Genomic DNA, 22571 nt, shown 5'->3' with positions numbered 1-22571 from the left:
GCTTTGTCTAGAATGTGTCTGTTTATATAGACCAGGCTTTGTCTAGAATGTGTCTGTTTCAACAGACCAGGCTTTGTCTAGAATGTGTCTGTTTCAATAGACCAGGCTTTGTCTAGAATGTGTCTGTTTCCACAGACCAGGCTTTGTCTAGAATGTGTCTGTTTCAATAGACCAGGCTTTGTCTAGAATATGTATGTTTGTATAGATCGGACAGCGTAAAGCTGCAAGCTCCTTGAAGGGTGCTGGAGAGATCATAGCTATTTATATTTACATCAAATTCACAGAAAAGTTTTGATTTTTTTGTCTTTTCTTATTTACTAATTTCTCACATGCTCAAATTGATTCATTCTCTAAGTTTACTGGGTGAAGTATAATACAACTTTCAAGACAGAAACAAAAACTATTCTACGGACGTATTTAACAATCAGAAAAAAAACAGAAAGAAAGTCTACATACCTCTATGTGTTAGTCTGGGGACTTAAACTGCAGCTGAGCTCAAAAATAAATCTGATCTACATTAAGAGATTTGCTTCACATTTGTATTAATTACTGTGTATTAATTAACAGATACAAGAACAGTTTTTATAATTCCTTATTTCAGTGATTAAAATCTTCCAATTCTAGTCTGTATATCATCCTAGTGATGCTGAGTTAGAACCGTGTACACTATAGTAGTGATGACCTTGATTGTATAATCAGCCTCCTTTACAGCTCTGGGTAAGGCTCTGTGAGAAACTGCTTCATCACTATAAAAACAAACACAACTGCCCTCTATCACGTGTAGATCAGACTGAAACAAGACAGACAAGCTAAAGACAAACCTAATCTATCAAAGGATAGCCAGAAAGATATAATTGCTCAAAATCGACAGTTATCTGTAGGAAACTGAATTCCAGCTTTTTGGGTCGTCCCAGAATGTATGGGGTTGTGGTGGAGGGAGTATTTGTCGAAACTTTATACTGATCACTCCACTCTCAAGGTCGTTCATTCAAGCATACTTAACGACCAAATCCCATGCCACTGGACCATTTGATTATTGAATATTGATTTATTTTTAAATCACTGACACCTGTTAATGCAAAACTCAAAGTCACTTATTTTGAGAATCATGAGAAAGTCAGAAGGTTTCTACCTATCGCCGATTAGTACTTTTTTTTATCTGTTATCAATATTCTGTTGTCAGAATATCCTCGTTTTTTTTTTTTTTTTTTACAAAAACTATAAAGTAATTAGTGACCCCTCAGTCTGCGTGGAATTTTCGTGTCCCTTGTGTGACGAGTGAGAAACATGTCACGTGGTAAGTTTCAAACGTATTTTTTTTAAATGTTCTTACTGGTTGTGATATGTGGAAGTCTTTCATATCTTGACAATGATAACATTTTTTTGACAATACTACAACTTGCACGAGGGACTCAACGACAGGACTTATAATTTCTACATGTTAAACTGGTACTTTCGAGCTGAAGTTGAAATAAAATAACGCGAGCTCTTCGTATATGATTGAATCAAAAATCAACTTAACTTTGCGAACTGCAGAAATGAAACAAATTAAGTTGGTTAGTGGGGACGGGGTAGTTTTTTTTCTTGATGTATGGATGTTTGAAAAACGAGTCCGTCTGTGCAGCAAAAGGCGTGACATCATCAACTTTTGTGTGTCGCACGGCACATGGAGTTGCATTGCTTTTGATACATGCATGTAAATCTTTTGATGTTGTGATTTAATACTTTCTAACTTTTGATCTTAATTGAGGTTGTTCTTAATGATGTGTGCAAGTGCTGGTGTACCTGTATTACCCCAGTATATCAACAATGAAATTACGGTACATAGGCTTATCAGTTGAACTGCTCCCGGCATGTATTCATAAACATTTGCATCTTAACTTTGAACGTTAATTATACATGCCTATGTTGAGGAGTTTTTACTATTAAAAGAAAACAGAAAAAAACAAACAAACTAACAAAAAAGAAAAAAAACCCGACGAAGATAGCTTAGTGACATGCTTGAAAATCTCTAATAAAATATATTTGCCTGCTTGTCTCCCCTTCCAATTAAAGTTATAAAATTCCTACAAAATTACAAATTAAAATTAAAAATATTGTTTTCTTTTCAAGAATCCACTTTATATACGTGCAGTCTTAACACTTTCTTTCATTGTAAACGTTGTAAGATACTAGACAAGATGTCTAGTTTTGTAATGAAATCTATCTAATGGCGTCAATTTTTCAGCTTAAGTTAAGATTTTCTGGAAAACATTATAAACATTAGAACAAAAAACTTCGAAAGGATTAATGTTCAAAGAATGTTTTATCAGTATTCTCTATACATGTTTTTAGTTGCATATCTCTGCAACAGTTTTTTGTCACATCAGAAATCAACAAAGGACTTTTTTAATCTTAAAAGCTGATCTTCAAAATTGTTTGATATTTTTATTGAAATGCAGACGAATATACAATGTCTACGTGAAACAATCTGTCTTGTGCTACCACCTGTGTCCGTGAGATCACGACTTGTGTGATTACCTGTCTTGTGCTACCACCTGTGTCCGTTAGATCACGACTTGTGTCATTACCTGTCTTGTGCTACCACCCGTGTCCGTGAGATCACGACTTGTGTGATTACCTGTCTACACGAGACCTACGTGAGACCGTCCATCTGGTGAGATCACCTGTCTTGTGAGACCACATATCTGGTGAGATCACCTGTCTTGTGAGACCACATATCTGGTGAGACCATCTGTCTTGTGAGACCACATATCAGGTAAGACCATCTGTCTTTTGAGACCACATATCTGGTGAGACCATCTGTCTTGTGAGACTACATATCTGGTGAGATCACCTGTCTTGTGAGACTACATATCTGGTGAGATCACCTACCTTGTGAGACCACATATCTGGTGGGACAATCTGTCTTGTGAGACAACATATCTGGTGAGGTCACCTGCCTTGTGAGACCACATATCTGGTGAGATCACCTGTCTTGTGAGACCACATATCTGGTGAGGTCACCTGTCTTGTGAGACTACATATCTGGTGAGACCAACTGTCTTACTTGTGAGACAAAACCTTCTAACTAGACTACCTATCATTGTCATGTTATACCGTCTAATTTGTTAGACACCTGCCTTACTTGTGAGGCCACCTGTCTAGCGAAACCACACGTCTTACTTGCGATACATCCTATCATGTCTTGTTAAACTGTCTATCTTGTAAGACCACCTGTCTATCTTGTGAGACACCTGTCTTACTTGTGAGACTTACCTTTCTTTCTAGCCCACCGATATTGTCTTGTAAGACCGCCTGTCTTGTAAGACCATCTGTCTATCTTGTGAGACACCTGTCTTACTTGTGAGACTTACCTTTCTTACTAGACCACCGATCTTGTCTAGTTAGATCGCCAGTCTTGTAAGACCACCTGTCTATCTTGTAAGATCACCTGTCTATCTTGTAAGACACCTGTCTTACTTGTGAGACTTACTTTTCTTACTAGACCACCGATATTGTCTTGTTAGATCGCCTGTCTTGTAAGACCACCTATCCTGCTAGACATCTATGCCGTGAGACAAACTGTATTGTGAAAATACCGGTCCTCGGACATCACCATTCTAGAGAAACCTTTTATAGATAAACAACGATATTATTGTAACTAAATGCACCTGAAAGCACCAATCATTATCTGTAACCAAACTCAAACATACAAATGACTTTGATCATTCCCTATGTCTAACACCTTGCCTGTCTCTATGCTTAAATCCCAATTTCACGACTGGACCTTAGCCAAGCATGCAAGTAAATTAACAACATCACTCCTTCCCGAGGACTCCGCCTCCACCTCTTCAAATTATCCAAGGCTGATGCATTAAACAGGCCCCGACCTTTAGGTACTAGTTCTCTAAAATACCCTAGAAGTTAGCTATTAAAACAAGAAGCGACACAATTATTTAGGTTTGTATTATCAGGAACGTCCCTGGTATTATACACTATATACAAACGCTATAAAACCCTCTAGTATGAAATGCTGTTCATGTGGAAAAAAAACTGGACAAACCATAGCGTACTTTTGACGCGATAACTCCTAACGAGCTAATTGATAACTAAAACACTATTTTTAAAGTGTTAATATTCTATCGCATCAAATGATATTGTGTAAAATATTAAACATTGGTCCATCTAATTATATCACCTAGCGTTCGAATATTTCCCCCTCCCCCAGAAACATTGTTACATACCCCTATATACTTCAACCTCCCCCTCCCCCAGAAACATTGTTACATACCCCTATATACTTCACCCTCCCCCCTAAAAAACATTGTTACATACCACTATATACTTCACCCTCCTCCTCCCCAAAAACATTGTTATATACCCCTATATACTTCACCCTCCCCCAGAAACATTGTTACATACCCCTATATACCCCTCCCCCAGAAACATTGTTACATACCCCTATATACCCCTATATACCCCTTCACCCTCCCCCAGAAACATTGTTACATACCCCTATATACCTCACCCTCCCCCAGAAACATTGTTACATACCCCTATATACTTCACCCTCCCCCAGAAACATTGTTACATACCCCTATATACTTCACCCTCCCCCAGAAACATTGTTACATACCCCTATATACTTCACCCTCCCCTAGAAACATTGTTACATACCCCTATATACTTAACCCTCCCCTAGAAACATTGTTACATACCCCTATATACTTCACCCTCCCCTTCCCCAGAAACATTGTTACATACCCCTATATACTTAACCCTCCCCTAGAAACATTGTTACATACCCCTATATACTTCACCCTCCCCCAGAAACATTGTTACATACCCCTATATACTTCACCCTCCCCCAGAAACATTGTTACATACCCCTATATACTTCAACCTCCCCCAGAAACATTGTTACATACCCCTATATACTTCACCCTCCCCCAGAAACATTGTTACATACCCCTATATACTTCACCCTCCCCCAGAAACATTGTTACATACCCCTATATACTTCACCCTCCCCCAGAAACATTGTTACATACCCCTATATACTTCACCCTCCCCCAGAAACATTGTTACATACCCCTATATACTTCACCCTCCCCCCCCTATATACTTCAGAAACATTGTTACATACCCCTATATACTTCACCCTCCCCCAGAAACATTGTTACATACCCCTATATACTTCACCCTCCCCCAGAAACATTGTTACATACCCCTATATACTTCACCCTCCCCCAGAAACATTGTTACATACCCCTATATACTTCACCCTCCCCCAGAAACATTGTTACATACCCCTATATACTTCACCCTCCTCCTCCCCAAAAACATTGTTATATACCCCTATATACTTCACCCTCCCCCAGATACATTGTTACATACCCATATATACTTCAACCTCCCCCAGAAACATTGTTACATACCCCTATATACTTCACCCTCCCCTTCCCCAGAAACATTGTTACATACCCCTATATACTTCAACCTCCCCCAGAAACATTGTTACATACCCCTATATACTTCACCCTCCCCTTCCCCAGAAACATTGTTACATACCCCTATATACTTCAACCTCCCCCAGAAACATTGTTACATACCCCTATATACTTCACCCTCCCCTTCCCCAGAAACATTGTTACATACCCCTATATACTTCACCCTCCCCCAGAAACATTGTTACATACCCCTATATACTTCACCCTCCCCCAGAAACATTGTTACATACCCCTATATACTTAACCCTCCCCTAGAAACATTGTTACATACCCCTATATACTTCACCCTCCCCTTCCCCAGAAACATTGTTACATACCCCTATATACTTCACCCTCCCCTTCCCCAGAAACATTGTTACATACCCCTATATACTTCACCCTCCCCCAGAAACATTGTTACATACCCCTATATACTTCACACTCCACCAGACACATTGTTACATACCCCTATATACTTCACCCTCCCCCAGAAACATTGTTACATACCCCTTTATACTTCACCCTCCCCCAGAAACATTGTTACATACCCGTATATACTTCACCCTCCCCCAGAAACATTGTTACATACCCCTATATACTTCACCCTCCCCAGAAACATTGTTACATACCCCTATATACTTCACCCTCCCCCAGAAACATTGTTACATACCCCTATATACTTCACCCTCCCCCAGAAACATTGTTACATACCCCTATATACTTCACCCTCCCCCAGAAACATTGTTACATACCCCTATATACTTCACCCTCCCCAGAAACATAGAAACATTGTTACATACCCCTATATACTTAACCCTTCCCTAGAAACATTGTTACTTACCCCTATATACTTCACCCTCCCCTAGAAACATTGTTACATATCCCTATATACTTCACCCTCCCCCAGAAACATTGTTACATACCCCTATATACTTCACCCTCCCCTAGAAACATTGTTACATACCCCTATATACTTCACCTTCCCCTAGAAACATTGTTACATACCCCTATATACTTCACCCTCCCCTAGAAACATTGTTACATACCCCTATATACTTCACCCTCCCCCAGAAACATTGTTACATACCCCTATATACTTCACCCTCCCCTTCCCCAGAAACATTGTTACATACCCCTATATACTTCACCCTCCCCCAGAAACATTGTTACATACCCCTATATACTTCACCCTCCCCCAGAAACATTGTTACATACCCCTATATACTTCACCCTCCCCCACCATACCCCTATATACTTCACCCAGAAACATTGTTACATACCCCTATATACTTCACCCTCCCCCAGAAACATTGTTACATACCCCTATATACTTAACCCTCCCCCAGAAACATTGTTACATACCCCTATATACTTCACCCTCCCTCAGAAACATTGTTACATACCCCTATATACTTCACCCTCCCCCAGAAACATTGTTACCTACCCCTATATACTTCACCCTCCCCTCCCCCAGAAACATTGTTACATACCCCTATATACTTCACCCTCCCCTTCCCCAGAAACATTGTTACATACCCCTATATACTTCACCCTCCCCCAGAAACATTGTTACATACCCCTATATACTTCACCCTCCCCCAGAAACATTGTTACATACCCCTATATACTTCACCCTCCCCCATAACTTTTGTTACATACCCCTATATACTTCACCCTCCCCCAGAAACATTGTTACATACCCCTATATACTTCACCCTCCCCCAGAAACATTGTTACATACCCCTATATACTTCACCCTCCCCTCTCCCCCAGAAACATTGTTACATACCCCTATATACTTCACCCTCCCCCAGAAACATTGTTACATACCCCTATATACTTCACTCTCCCTCTCCCCCAGAAACATTGTTACATACCCCTATATACTTCACCCTCCCCCTATATACTTCACCCTCCCCAGAAACATACCCCTATATACTTCACCCTCCCCTAGAAACATTGTTACATACCCCTATATACTTAGCCCTTCCCTAGAAACATTGTTACATACCCCTATATACTTAACCCTTCCCTAGAAACATTGTTACTTACCCCTATATACTTCACCCTCCCCTAGAAACATTGTTACATACCCCTATATACTTCACCCTCCCCTAGAAACATTGTTACATACCCCTATATACTTCACCCTCCCCCAGAAACATTGTTACATACCCCTATATACTTCACCCTCCCCCAGAAACATTGTTACATACCCCTATATACTTCACCCTCCCCCAGAAACATTGTTACATACCCCTATATACTTCCCCCTCTCCCAGAAACATTGTTACATACCCCTATATACTTAACCCTCCCCTAGAAACATTGTTACATACCCCTATATACTTCAACCTCCCCTTCCCCAGAAACATTGTTACATACCCCTATATACTTCACCCTCCCCCAGAAACATTGTTACACCCTATATACTTCACCCTCCCCTTCCCCAGAAACATTGTTACATACCCCTATATACTTCACCCTCCCCCAGAAACATTGTTACATACCCCTATATACTTCACCCTCCCCTTCCCCAGAAACATTGTTACATACCCCTATATACTTCACCCTCCCCCAGAAACATTGTTACATACCCCTATATACTTAACCCTCCCCTAGAAACATTGTTACATACCCCTATATACTTCACCCTCCCCCAGAAACATTGTTAAGGAGTAAACTCAGTAGGACCGTAATGTCTGAACTACCTTTGGCCAGAATCCTTCATTTTAATGTTACCATTGGAAATTCAGAATCATTTCTAACTGAACTCGTTCAAACAACTTTCACTGAATTTTACCATCAGGAACAAGTCTGGAAACTCCTGCATATTTCTTCGAAATGCACTGTCAGACAAACAGCTCAATAACATCTGACTGTCACACCCAATGTCTCTCAGAGAAACTATCCATTGGAAACATCTTTAATTGAATTCTTTAGCTGGGATATCTTCTTGCACCCTACCGTTAGACTCGTTTCCTTCTAATTCCAGTGAACAGATACTTTGCATTGAATTCATCAGAAACACCTTCCATCGGGTTTTCTACCTAATGATCCTCCTTTGGCGGTAATTCAATTATCAGAAATCACTTAATCATATAGTTGGAACGATTTTCGTTTTCAAACCTCCGGAGGAAATCAGCTTACTCAGTATCACAGTCAATCCTCATTCAACTTTGTGGGTCTTTAACAAACCACACCTCGTTGGTTCTGCCAAACATTTGAAATGGACTATTGTAGCCAGCTGTGAACCAAAAGTTCGAATGAACCTTTTCTCCTCTTTCCTCCACAATCCCCGTTAGCGTTTTGGCATGACTCAGCCATGTTTCCTCCTTAGCGAACCCTCCAAATCCTTGACATAGTATGGTTCGTTCTGGCCATTCTTCGATAAAGACTTTTGGGTCACTTGGTTCTGGAGGATCTGCCTGGTGTTTTGATGGGATGTAGAATGACACTGTGAATGTATTTTCACAATTTGGACCAGCCCCGGGATTGATACGAGTGGCAACTGGAGCCGTCATGTCAACTTTAGTGCCTACAATGTAAGTAACATACACAACATTTAATTTTTCAGGCAAGAAACATGGCACATTTAATTTTTCAGGCAAAATACATGGCGCAGTCCTTAGTGGTAAGTGTGGTGTCAGTATGGAGAGATATCTGGAGGGTACTGAGGAGAGAGATGTCAGAGTGTTTTCCGAGACAGGCATTTTGATGAGCAATCAGAAAACCAATTATAAGTTTCTGTGTTTCTTTCTTAGAAGAGTTAAATTTCTTACTGATGTACAGGAAGAATTTCGAACCTTACCTGGTTTATTGTTACCCGTGATGTATTTGAAAAGCCTTCCGAAACCTTCACTCTGTGCTTTCTTGAGTTCCATTCCTTCGACACTAGTACTGACCCACTTGGCAGCCTCGTATCTCCGTTCTTGGACATCATCCTAGAAATAAATCTAATTATAGTAACGACGACCAGATTTAAAACTACTGTATTACCTATTATTACTATTAGTGCCCTCTTTACAATAATAGCAATACATACAAGTCATCGCGGATCTTGAGGACTGTGTCCTTTTCGTAACAGGTAATCATTGTACAGCTACTCTTAAACATGGATAAAGAGGATCTTGCAGGAATTTTCATTACATTTTTGCAAAATCTTGCATGCATTATTACATTCATTTACAAAGACTTGTTTAACTTTAAATTGGTGATTTTATCACTCCATCTCTCTTTCTTGACCCTGCCACATGCATATGATGTCATGAAGATGTGACATCATAACTGAAACAATGAGAAACTTCCGCCAATCATATCCAGGGCTGTATATAGAAAATACATCATCAGTGTCTTAAACTCTAAGTTGTATAATGGCAAGGTTGAAAGTGATGGGACTTTGGCTGGACACCTTTTGTCTTTCAGTCCCGAATGTGGAAATATACCGTAGTTATGAACTTCAACGAATGTAGCAGTAATTTCATGAATTTTTGTTAGTAAATAAAATTGCTTATTCAAACAGTTATTAATATTTTTATATGTAATGTTTTATTTAATCAGATACAAAATACATCAGTTTTCCATCACTGCCAAATACAGCTAAAATACATTTTGTATTTGCGACAGGTGTATTCCGACAATGGTAATACCACTTTAAGGATAAAACATTAAAAGGCAAAGGATGAGGTCCATATATGGTTTTATTGTCCCAAGAAATAATATCAACTGAGGACAAAGTCACATTATAGCTAGGTGAGAATCTACTGACCTGTTTTTTCCCTTCTGTATAAGTAGGGGTTTCCAGTCCACTGGACGAGAATGAACTCTTGATGGTGTTGAGAACATTCATGTCTGGTTCCTTTGATTGTGTGGTGTACGTAAACGCTGACTGGGGTACAGGCAAAACTACAACAAAACAAAATACTCACGGTACTCTCGAAGACCTTGTTGAGCAAAAACTGATTGCAAAAGTGAAATGTTCCATGTCTATACATGTTACTGTTTTACTGGTTATGTTTACCCATCTACTTTTACTGTGGCAACTATTTTACATTTAGAATCAACTCTTAACCAAAGCACTAATTCACAAATAGATGAATTCATTAAGTTCAAGGTCATTTATTTTCGCAAACTTAATCCTAAGTATGATGAAAAAAAATCCACTTTTTACCTTGACCTTGGACCCTCACAACTACGTCGATCTTGCGTCACCTACCATCTAGAATTACTTCAATAATTTTCCTTCAGCGATATATTAAATTATTTACCAAAATCAAGGAAAGGGTCTTTGGACCCATCACCGTCATATCTTCCAGATCGTGAATACTTGGTTCCAAGTCCTCACATCTGGATACTCAAAGATATGCAGGGTGATTCATATAAAAAATTGCACGACTTTGCAGAGACCAATAACAGTCCATTGGAAAGGTTCATAGCGATATTTTTACATATCTGGTTGACAAGTTTTATTGTCTTCTGGGCTTCTTAAGGTCATATTGTCGACGATTCAGGGGTACGTATTGTTGTAATAAATATGCTATGGAGAAGCTCATTAAGAATATAAAACAGATGAGTGATGCAACTGAATTCATATTATGGTTTTACTAAATCTAAATTTGTATGGAAGTTTCATAAGGGCAGCTGTATGATGCAAAAATGCAGGACACACAGTTATATGACCCATTGTTTAATGGGTACAATGTATTAAAAATTCCTGTTTCATCATCAAAATGTAAGTTGTTTGTTAATTATGCACTGTACATGTATTCCTATAACAATCTGTTATATTTTCAATTTAATGAAAAATGTGAAAGTTACAAATGGAACTGATATTTTAATATTATAAGGCACATTTCTGTACTGTATACAGAAATGATGGAATACTATATAGAAAAATTAATCTTTGTGCCGATCTTCCACAGATGAAATCGAACTCTGCCATCACATATAAAAGGTATTCATAAACAGAATATTTACAACAGATTTCTAGATTTTTCATTTGAATTACTACTTTATCATTTTTTAAACTATGTTAGGATTATTTAGGCCACTTTCCGTCTAAAGTGCATTTTGTTATACACCTTCAAAGGTAAATGCATGTAACTACAACCACGAAACTATCTCGATACTTCAGAAACTAAATCCTCATTCAAAGGCCGTCATATCCGTTTCAAGGTCAAATCTGCAGCTATTATCAGTTGTTTTTTATGCAGTTTCCACCCACTTAATGACACACTTGTACTGTGCTTTGGTTGTATTGTTGCTGTAAAGTGGCAGTAATTTAATGATATTAGTTCCATACATTGCCGAGAGATGGGGTACGAGTAAACTTACCAATTTTCAACCAATAAGAAAAGAGTATGAAACAGCAGGACGACAGCAATATGCAGAAGACCTTATAGGTTTCCAGTCCACTGGATGAGAATGTACTCTTGATTGTGTTGAATATATTCATGTCTGGTTTCTTTGTGTGGTGTTAGAGTAATTTGCCTCCATAAAAATCTCTACAATATATTATGGTCTTTATTGGATGCGTTTCCTTCCTTTCTTTCCTTGTCTTTGCAGTAGAAAGTTTGCTTTATTGTGGCAATGCAATACAGGAATTAATCAAATAAAAAAAATTTTAACTAATATCTAAAGAAAAGGTGATATCTATGTCAAAAATCTTTTAAGGGTTTCCATGGTGAACCCACACCTGATATTCATTTATTTAGCACTCAAGAAATAGCAGTTACAAACTTTCAAATACCAAAAGTCCTAATTTAAGCGATTTTCACCGTGACCAATGTAAACGTACATATGAAGATTTCATCTTCTCAATGAAACAAAAATTAACTGTCAAATCCAACATGGTAGCTTGTCGGCAATTTTGTTTCCCTCAACTAGTCCTGTGAAATTGTTGATCTGCAACTGTGTATCAAGAACATGCTTACACTGTATAAAAGATATTCAAGTACTTCAGTCTCTCGAGCTACTTAGAAATAACAAACTTCTGCTCTAAAGTATGGCCGTCTGTTTCATTTGGTGTACACCAATGCCCAAGTGGAAAATGATATGAAACTGGAGAAGGCCCAATCTAATGTCTATGTACATACGGGTTATAAAAACGCCAGATAAAACTGTCCCAGATCAAATGTACACAACTATAGGGACCACACTGAATACTCGAATTTGGAATAAAAGCAACGAAAAATTATACTCTCAAAAATCCAAGGTGGATATATATGTAGCTATAGTTTGATTTTCCAATCAGCCTCATTTAAATTTGAAAATGCACACCGACAACGAGGAGCAAAGCAATGAAATTATGCTCCAACTGTTACCTTTGAAATTTTGTTCCAGTTTCAAAGACCGGTTATCGATAAAAAAAATACCAACATGGCAACATAATCATAATCCAACTCGAAGTCCGTCATGTAAACCTTGGCCAATCCAAGTACAATGTAAGTGATGTCACCTTCTCAAATGAGAAAATGATATACCACAACTAATGAGCATCAAACATGTCCAGTCCTACTTCATATCACACAAGTAGAATATTTCTCAATGAGATCACTATGGTGACCATACTATGTATGTAAACTTCCCCATAATTTCCATCAACATGCATCTTTTGAACTCCCGTGTTACGAGTGTGTCCCTCCTTTGACGATTTGTTATACGAAAGTCGTGATAATGAGAATAGGCCCTTGGATATCTAATCAACTATACTGGTGACATTTAATGATATTCGAAGGATGGAGATGCTGAGATGTTGCATTTTCCATGAAAACGTTCAAAACTGAATTAAACTTGAACACATTTTTTGCTGTTATTTCACAGCTATAGATTTGTTGAAACAAGTCAGATTGATATATTTTGAGCGCTAATTTTGCCTGGAATGTTCCTGTTGTCACTAGACGCTGGTTATACGCTCTAACCTATGAGCAGCCGGGGCCAGATATCTAACAACATATTTTATGACAGTGAACGGACGGATGGCAACCTTAACCACTATTCATATGATGATGATGGACTAAAAATATCAACTTTCTCAGCGAAGATTACAAATATTAATGTGTAGCCTAACACCTTGCAGTTTACATCGCGCACGCCCTAATTTTAGAACAGAATCCGGGGATTTGTTCTATTTATAACCAAAATTCATTTTCAGTCTGAAATGAAAGCCGGTTGTGTTAACAACAGTGTGAATTTACTTACAATTTGATCTGGCCTTGTACTCACTGTAAAATACCCTGCATCTCAAAAGATACTTTAATTTAAACATCAGCAAAAATAAATGTTATACAACCAACCCAAACACGCGTTGAGAAACGTGATGATCATGTGCAGGTTAAAATACGGGAGCTTCCGGTGGACGACTCCATTTTTAAGTTGGTAGTTGTGCTTTGTTATATAAGTAATTTACACGCTCAAATATTTTCTTCCCAGTAAAAATCGATGTCTGAGTTTTAGATATTCTATTTCTTGTCTATTCTTATTTTCCAGTGGTATTCCACACTTTCTTAAAGGTTCAGTTACTACTGTTTATTTACCCTTCTGACCCGCCTCCCCTCTGTAAAGTACTGACCACTGGCGTCGAATCGAAAGTAAACAGTTTAAGATACACGGGAACCAGTCTTACCGAGTCATAGGTTATGCAACCAGGCAAACTAAGGTGATAATACAGATCAACATTGAAAGATTCACACGTAAGTACAGTACCTATCACATTCCTTCAAGATTATAACACTTTGTGCTACATTTGCTAAACAAATGGTTCGAAATTTCAGAGTATCGATATACAAGTTAGAACAACCGCGATCTTCTGCCTATTAAAAAAATCCGAATTTAAGGTTAATGTTAAGCCAGTGTTGACTTAATTTACATCAGGCCATTAGTATGAATCGTGCAACGATGGAAAGAGGCAAAACATTTGTCGATGTTTTAAATTAGTATTTCCACTCATTTTCCTCGGTAACATATTCACATTCCAGCACATTTGCTATCGCCGCCACTACGGAATCCCGCAAATCTTTTAAGTCTACCGAAAAAATGAATTCATGCTTGATGGGCAACAATGATATTGAACACGGCCAAGTTAAGTGTAAAGTTGTGGATAGATAGTAAGATTCCTTTAGACCGGAATACACTTTCTGGTGATCGGTCATTTTTATCCTTTACAGCAGAGACGTGATATATACGTCTCTGTTTTACAGTAATCCAAATTATTCAGACATTTTATCTACTTTCTAACACCAATATGGAGGTGATTGTTACATTCGAAATTGAAATGAAAGCAATATTAAAAAGGAGATGACTGGGAAAATTGGTGAAAATGAAGATAAAAAAATGCAGACAAGCTATGTTGATATCATGTGTTGTTGCCTATATAAAGTGGAGAAATATATATATGCAGGATTGCCTTCTGTATTTTTTTCTGTTGTTTTACTAGGATGAAGCTGTGTATGATTTTGATTGTCGTGGTAACTGGAGTGAGTGCCTTTAGACAGCTAGATAAGAACTCCCTTGACAGCACAAAACTCAAGTTCATTCCTCATGACTTAAAGCCATCGGGGAAGAAAGAAGACTTCTGTAATGGACTTGCTTGTCCGGAATACTCAGTCATGTATAGAAACGAAACCGGGGTTAGTAACAATGGCTGGTTGAAGTTTGATTACATTAAAGGATCCTTGTTGCTGATATTTACAATGTTTATCCTGCAATAAACTCAAAAAGTGAAAATATTAACAGCATATCATTTGTGACATTCATCGACTTACCACTGCTGGTAGATAAAATAGTATAAAATTTTAACAGGTTTGAAAAAAAAAAATTAAGCTTTACTTTAGTATTGATTTTCAGTTTTTAACAATTAACATTGTTTTATTAAATTGTTCATTCATTCTTATTGAATGAAACAAAAGATTTTGACCATATTTCCTAGTGCTAAGCACTTTACATAACATTGTGTAGTTTAGATTGGAAAATATGAACACAGATTGAAGAACTAGCATTATTGTAAATGATTCTTCAACCCAATCAAAACATATTAATATACTTTTCTAAACTTAAACAGAACTTTGAATTGCGCAAGTACAAGGAAACTAAGTGGGTGACAACAGATAGCAGTGGTATGGACTATGATGAGGCTGGCTATAAAAACTTCATGAAGCTCTTTCATTACATTGGGGGTGACAATAAGAAGAGTAAGTTGTTTTAAAATGATGTTAGAAGAAAATTAAAGCAATAGATAAATTAAATTATCAATGTTGTAATTATATTGATTTTGATTTCTTAAAATATTCATTTAGATCCTCAAATAAAGCTGCTTAAATTATGGTGATTTCGTCAGTGATAGCTTGGTTAACCCCAATACTCATTTGATTTGATGAGACTAACCCAGTTGCTATTTTTGTTGTTACAGAAGAAAAAGTGACCATGACATGTCCTGTGATTGTGATGATCACCCCGGGTCCAGGACCAGCATGTTCTTCAAATTTCAATATGTCTTTTTATATAGATCCTAATTCTTCTGATCCTCCTCAACCGTCTGAAAACAACATCTATTTCACCAAAATACCGTCAGTTAGGGCTTATGTCAGGTATGCAACAAATACAGAATAAACTAAAGTTTATGATTCTGTAACAAATGAAGCACATTGTCAAGCATTTAAAACAAATGCTTGGTTATGAGGCAATATGTATATGTTTGCAAAGTCAGAATTAAAGGTTTTTGCAAGAAAAATGTCAGACTTTACAAGATATGCCACATTTTGATGTGCCAATGTAAATATGTAGCAATTAAGCATTCCAAAGTAAAGTTGCAAAAACACCCTAGATGCTCAAATCTTGTTCAGTTACTTCAGTACCAGAGGTCACTGGTGAGTTAATTTATCAGATACTATAGAGCCAACTCCATCAGAAATTTCTTGCCATGTAAACATGGTTAGAGTAGCAAAGAGTGGACCAGTCATTAGTGACATATTTATCAGTTGTTATTTACGATGTGATTCTTGTGTTTCAGAACATTTGGTGGATTTGCTGACTACAACAAGTACAAAGAACAAGGACTTGAACTTATGGATGCCATTGGGGACACATCTCTTTACCACACCGACTTCTATTACACTGCAGGATATGACAGTCCCTTCAAATTTTTCCATCGTCACAATGAGGTCTGGTTCATTGCCAAGTGAACCACTTCAACAATTTGTTCAGTAGCCATATGAACAACTACAACAATGTATTTGTCTTGCTCATGTGAACAAACTAAACATCTTGTGTATTTAATCAGTTACAATTTTTTATTCATGGCCTCTCTATATTAAACAAACAATTAAGGACGGCAACATGGTGCGTTTCTTGAATGATATTTGAAATCCTTGATGAAATGTATTATGAATCTATTTTTTTTACAATTTTAAGCATTCCTTTAAGCTAAACTGTTTGCTTCTGTACATATGGTAAATTTATACTGTGTAGATCTGGTATTACTGCATATGATTGAATCTCACAGTCTCAAATCACAAACATTGGTGTCTCGAACATACAAACTCACTGTCTCAAATCACATACTTTGGAGTCTGAACACACAACCTCACAATCTCAAATCAGGTATTTTAGAGTCTTCAACATACTCTTCAATCTTGAACACGCAATCTCACACTTACACTGGAGTTTTGAACACAATATCACAATCTCAAATCACATACTCAACTGCTGTTTTTAGTAGTATTTGGCAATTTTTATGAGCTGTGAACATTTGTCAAATGTAAAGTTCTATGGTTTGTGTACATGTATGTATACAAGAGGGAAAAACGGTGTTTTGATATTATTGATGTTTGGTTTAATACTTTTCATGTTGTGTACATTTCAGTTATCTAGCCCAAAGGGCATCTTATTATTGTGATAGAAGGAAAAGTTTGCAATGTTTTTGTACATTATTTTCAGATGTTTATTTTTGTGACAAATGTCTGTTCAGCTCTCAGGTTAATCAGTAAAGCATTTAGTAATGAGATTCACTACCACCATTACATCAATATAGAGAATCACATGCCTTTTTTCAATTTTTTGTCATTCTTTACATTTGTGTAAAGAACAAAAAATATATATATTAATTGAATTTGCTTGCAGTGTTATTGAGAAGACATCTTGTATCATGTCAGTATCGATAAGTTTAAACTTCAGTCATTCAATATTCAATAACATGACCTAGTAACCAGCTTTCGTATAGGAAAACTCTTTCTTTTTTTTCTTAATTTAACTTTCAAAAAGTTAAAGTGCCATCAAGATGAAATACAACCTTGTAAATACTAGTACATTGTGTTTAGCATAAGTATTCTGTGACTGAATGTGAAAAAGATGTTATATAATAACATAATATAATTTACTGTATTTACTATAGTACACGTTTTAATATACATTAAACACTGTATGTGCTTTCGACAAGCTTAATTAGAAAATCTGTGGTGAGTTTCATCAATTAAATTGAAACATATTTATGATCCTTTTTATCTAGTGATCAATTTTTCAAGCAAATGTTTTAGAAACTGAACATTCCTTACTCAAAGTCGAAGTGGTGTCTGCTCTATTGTTGTTGTCACTATTGTCATAAAACCATCTGTGGATGTGTAACATCATTTCAGTATCTGAAGTGACTCGGGTGTAATATGGAAAAGTAGACAATGGTGATAAATTATATACGTTGTCATTCAAACATCAATTCATGTGCATCATAAAAAATATAACATTCTATATTTAATATATTAATAAACTATTAAACTGATGTACATTGTTTTTTTTTTTTATCAAATACACTCTCTTTAAAGAAAGCAGATGTTAAATAGAACCAGGCTCTTTCCTATAACAACTCCTTTCTCAGGAGTTTAGACGTTTATTAAGTACAAGTTTTTCACTCATTATAGTCAAGAACTTAATATACATGGATTTTTTTATGCATAATAAATACAAGTTTATTTGTATACCATAATTTGTAGTTTTTTCACAACCCTTGCATTTTTTATTTGACAACTTTTTGTGTATTTTGATTGGAATTAAATGGCTTAACATTGATCTCCGTTTTATTTTGTATGTTTTGTGTCCGCCATGTGCCATTTGACATTTCAAACTTCTTCTCATGTTCCATTAGTGGGATTCAGCTCAAACTTTCATGAAATGATTCTGAGATGGTCCTTACCATGTGTTTTTTTTTTACAAGTATGTCTGAAATACAAGCTGGCCACATCTAAAAAAACATATTTTAAACTTCTTCTCCAGTTCCACTGGTGCCATTGAGCTAAAAATTTGGTGTGGATGTTAAGGAAAGGTAGCCAACAAAGTGATGTTATTTTTCAACCTTGTCAAAACTTGGATACAGCAGTCAGGGAGACCATTTTGTAAAATAATTGCACATTCATGATTTTCCTGTGCAGACTTATTTCAAACTTTTTCTCAGCTTTCACCAGTGGAATTGAGCTCCAACTTTACAGTCAAAAAATAGGTAACACTTGTTACAGTTACTTCTCATCAAAACTACATCATGGAAAACAGCTTCTTAGTAAGATTTCATTCAAAGAGAAAAAACAACCTTTCTCTCTGCTGAAAGTGTTTGTAGTCAGATGACCGTTAAGGCCCAAGGGCCTCTTGTTTATTTTGTTTGTTTTTGTTTGTGTGACCTATATTTTTGCTTCATTTTATTTTGTATGTCTTTGTTGGTGTAAGCTATATTTGTACTTTGTTTTATTTTGTATGTCTTTGTGTGATCTATATTTGTGCTAGTTAAATGGTAAACATAAACTGACCCAAGTAATCTTCAAATAACAGATCAGCCGAGATACTTGGTAAGTCCTTTCAGAAATCAGTCAAATAGTAAAAACAGAGTCTCCATGTTTCAAGTGAAATAATCCAGTGACGAAGAGGAGACGGACATGTGCATAAACTTATCCAATCCTTGTTCCTTTCAAATTGATATTTTCAAAGAGAAATCAATATATTGTTGTATCATCCCTAATCCGACCTTATTGATCTGGGTCAATCCAAGTAATATATTGAAATAAGAACCAAGTTGATAACAATAATGATAGATATGTTGTCACTCTTTTTAATTTGGTCAGGAACAAAGTTCATGCGTAACAAGAACAAATACTACATCTCAATCAGGCTCAGATTGCAATATCTGATTAATACTTGATTTCCTTATGGATAACACAAGAAATCAATTGGTTACCTACTGGGACTGTCCTGTTGATCCTACGGAGTGCATACTTTCAGTGGGGCTGTTCCCCAACCTGAAGGCTGTAACATTCAGTTAAGAGTTTAAAAACAACGTGAAGAGTCTATGTATAACAAACTTTTAAAGGATTGTTCGTCTTTTAAAATATTTTTAAGAATAAACACAAGCAGAATGTAAAGCAAAGGATTCGGAGAGTTTTACAAACCAATCGCTTACCTGACCAAAAGACAGTGAGAGATTATAGAACATCTGACATATTTCACCGACGTCATCATTGCAACTAGAATATAAGCATGGTTTTATGATCGCATGGAGAGATATCATACAGTATAACACAAACAAAACACTACACAAACAAAAAACAAGAAAATCCCATCTCAAATTCAATAAAACTAGGCCAAATATGAACAAAATAAATTTTCTGAAAGATGATACAAAATAATAAGATACTTACTATACTTACTTAGCGATAGTTTCCGGTACAGGACTTTAGTCCTCTTCACCAGACTCCTTTTCCTCGTCCCATTTAAGGTTTGTTTCGCCACTTCCTATCATTTTTATATCCGCTTTGTAATTGTCATATAATAGTTCTTGATCTTTCCAGTATTTATCCAGTCTGTTTTTAAATGTATTTTTCGATGGCGCTGTCACAATTTCTTCAGGTAGGTTATTCCATATCTTTCCTGCTCGAAGTGTGAAGTAGTTTTTCCGTATTTCTGAACTGCTGTGTTGAGGGTATATTTTCATCGAGTTGCCCCTTTGTCCTTGCCTTTCTGTTACATCCTTCCAAAGTTTAATCACATTGCTTGCCCTTGGGTCATAATGCTCGTGGAGTATCTTATATATTTCTAACATGTCCCCTCGGATCCTTCTATATGCTAGTGTTGGAAGTTTCAGCTGACGAAGTCTCTCTGCATAGCTTAGACCTTTCATACAAGGGATCTGTTTTGTTGCTCTTCTTTGCACTCCTTCTATTTTTTCAATATATTTTATTTTATAAGGAGACCAAATTGGACTGGCAAAGTCAAGGTGGGTCCGCACCAGACTCTTATAAAGTGGGGTGAATATTTCTGGATCTAGATGTTGGAATGATCTCCTTATTATTGCAAACATGGAATTCGCTTTCTTTATCTTTTCACAGATATGAACTTCAAATGTTAGATTACTGTCAATTGTTACGCCGATATCTTTCTCCTTGTCCACTATATCTAATGGCTTATTATTGATTTGGTATCTTTGCTCTGGTGTCTGAGTTTTCTTTCTTATGTTCATGTGCTTACATTTGTCTGGATGGAATTTTAGAAGCCAAGTATTGCTCCATTCATACATGGCATCCAGGTCCTCTTGGAGTATTCTGTAATCATCTTCTGTCATTATCATTCTGAAAATTTTGGTATCATCCGCAAAGAGGTATATTTCAGAGTTAACAATATCTGGTAAGTCATTAATAAATAATACAAATAGAACTGGCCCAAGTACTGACCCCTGTGGGATGCCTGATGTTACTTCTGTCCATCTCGAATGCACTCCGTTTATTGATACTCTTTGTTTCCTTTCGTTTAGAAAGTCTTCAGTCCATGCGATCACTTCACTGCTCAAACCGTATGACTTCATTTTACTAATTAATCTTTTGTGTGGCACGGTGTCGAAGGCCTTCTGGTAGTCCATATAAATGCAGTCGATGGGATCCCCTTTGTCCATTGCATATGTCCATTTTTCTAACACTTCCAATAACTGAAGAGTAGTAGACCTGCCCGATATAAAACCATACTGCTTATCTGAGAAGAGGTTGTTTTTCATCATGTGGTCTATTATATGGTCTCGCACTATAGATTCCATTGTTTTGCACACAATCGAGATAAGGCTCACTGGTCTATAGTTGCCTGCTTGGCGCTTATCTCCTTTCTTATATATTGCACTAATCTGTGCCTGCTTCCATTCCTTTGGTAGGGTTTTTTCTTCTATGGATTGGTTAAACAATATTTCTAGAGGCTTACTTATTGATGATGATGTTTCCTTCAAAAACCTTGGATGCATTTCATCTAACCCAGGGGATTTTTCTGTCTTTAGTTTCCCTAGTTTGGACTCCACATCTTCTTGTTTTATTTCTAAGTGTTGCATTTCATGGTTGATAATCTTGTCATTTAGGGTGGGTGTCTCTCCTTCCTTTTCTTTTACAAACACACTTTGGAAAAAATTTGCTAGGATTTCTGATTTTTCTAAATCGTCATCCGTTAGGGGGGATGAATTGTCCTTATAGTCTGTGTACAAGTCTCCAACTCCGTCTTTTACTTTCCCTTTTGATTTTATGTATTTCCAAATTTCCTTCGGGTTGCTTTTTGCACGCTGAGACAAGTTTTTCTCATATTCTTTCCTTTTCATTCTTGTTTTTTTTCTTACTTTGTTTCGAACTCTCCTGTATTGTTTTTGGTTTTCTGGGTTATTATTTTTCACCACTTTTTTTGCTAATCTGTTTTTCTGTTTTATCAATTCAATAGTCTCTTTATCTAAGGGAATTTCTCTCCTGTTTTTTTTGGCTGAGTTGATTCGAGCTGTTGGAACTAGTTTATCTTCAATTTCTTTTATTTTACCGTGGAAAATCTCCCAGTTTTTCTGAATTCCATTCTGTGGTTTTAACACTTCCATCCATGTCACGTTTGCTATGTCTTCATTAAGATGAAATAATAAAAACAAAACTTATTTAGTGTTATGTGGTAAGGTGGGAGAGATTTTGATATATCTTATTTAACTTTTGAGCCACGGTATCACCCTTAAAGTAAAGAATGATTGTAAGGGCCGATAACTCAAGTGAATTTTTTTTTTTGCAATGTGTGCGTGCTCGTCCGTAGGAAGCAAGCGCCTGTTTGTCTCAGATTAAACCGGCAGCA

At 36.7% G+C, this 22571-nt stretch overlaps 2 protein-coding genes across 2 annotated transcripts; one reads left to right on the top strand and one right to left on the bottom strand.

The window, feature by feature from the left end:
* Nucleotides 1-8150: 8150 nt before the first annotated feature.
* On the bottom strand, nt 8151-13739 carry LOC132553889 (heme-binding protein 2-like). The gene is made up of 4 exons (XM_060218178.1): nt 13671-13739; nt 10240-10376; nt 9283-9415; nt 8151-9009 (listed from the first exon to the last, which is right to left on the bottom strand). Exons 1-4 carry the CDS (start codon nt 13735-13737, stop codon nt 8645-8647), a joined length of 702 nt encoding a protein of 233 aa, XP_060074161.1. The 5' UTR covers nt 13738-13739; the 3' UTR covers nt 8151-8644.
* Nucleotides 13740-14035: 296 nt separating this feature from the next.
* LOC132553883 (heme-binding protein 2-like) lies at nt 14036-18237 on the top strand. Its single transcript, XM_060218170.1, has 5 exons — nt 14036-14161; nt 14905-15097; nt 15529-15658; nt 15877-16054; nt 16477-18237. Exons 2-5 carry the CDS (start codon nt 14906-14908, stop codon nt 16646-16648), a joined length of 672 nt encoding a protein of 223 aa, XP_060074153.1. The 5' UTR covers nt 14036-14161; nt 14905; the 3' UTR covers nt 16649-18237.
* The last annotated feature ends 4334 nt before the right edge of the window (nt 18238-22571 follow it).

This window comes from Ylistrum balloti, unplaced genomic scaffold (genome assembly GCF_031769215.1).
Source record: "Ylistrum balloti isolate Yb309-2 unplaced genomic scaffold, AGI_CSIRO_Ybal_v1 Utg370364, whole genome shotgun sequence".
Lineage (NCBI taxonomy): Eukaryota > Metazoa > Mollusca > Bivalvia > Pectinida > Pectinidae > Ylistrum > Ylistrum balloti.
This window is presented reverse-complemented; position numbering and strand designations above follow the sequence as displayed.

Excerpts from the sequence above, each read along its gene's own strand:
- LOC132553889 (XM_060218178.1), bottom strand. The coding sequence starts at position 13,737 with ATGTTTAAATTAAAGTATCTTTTGAGATGCAGGGTATTTTACAGTGAG. Across the intron at positions 9,416-10,239 it reads ATACAGAAGGGAAAAAACAG|GATGATGTCCAAGAACGGAG; the intron begins GTCAGTAGATTC and ends ATTTATTTCTAG. Across the intron at positions 9,010-9,282 it reads CACGGGTAACAATAAACCAG|GCACTAAAGTTGACATGACG; the intron begins GTAAGGTTCGAA and ends CTTACATTGTAG.
- LOC132553883 (XM_060218170.1), top strand. The coding sequence starts at position 14,906 with ATGAAGCTGTGTATGATTTTGATTGTCGTGGTAACTGGAGTGAGTGCC. Across the intron at positions 15,098-15,528 it reads TGTATAGAAACGAAACCGGG|AACTTTGAATTGCGCAAGTA; the intron begins GTTAGTAACAAT and ends AAACTTAAACAG. Across the intron at positions 15,659-15,876 it reads TGGGGGTGACAATAAGAAGA|AAGAAAAAGTGACCATGACA; the intron begins GTAAGTTGTTTT and ends TTGTTGTTACAG.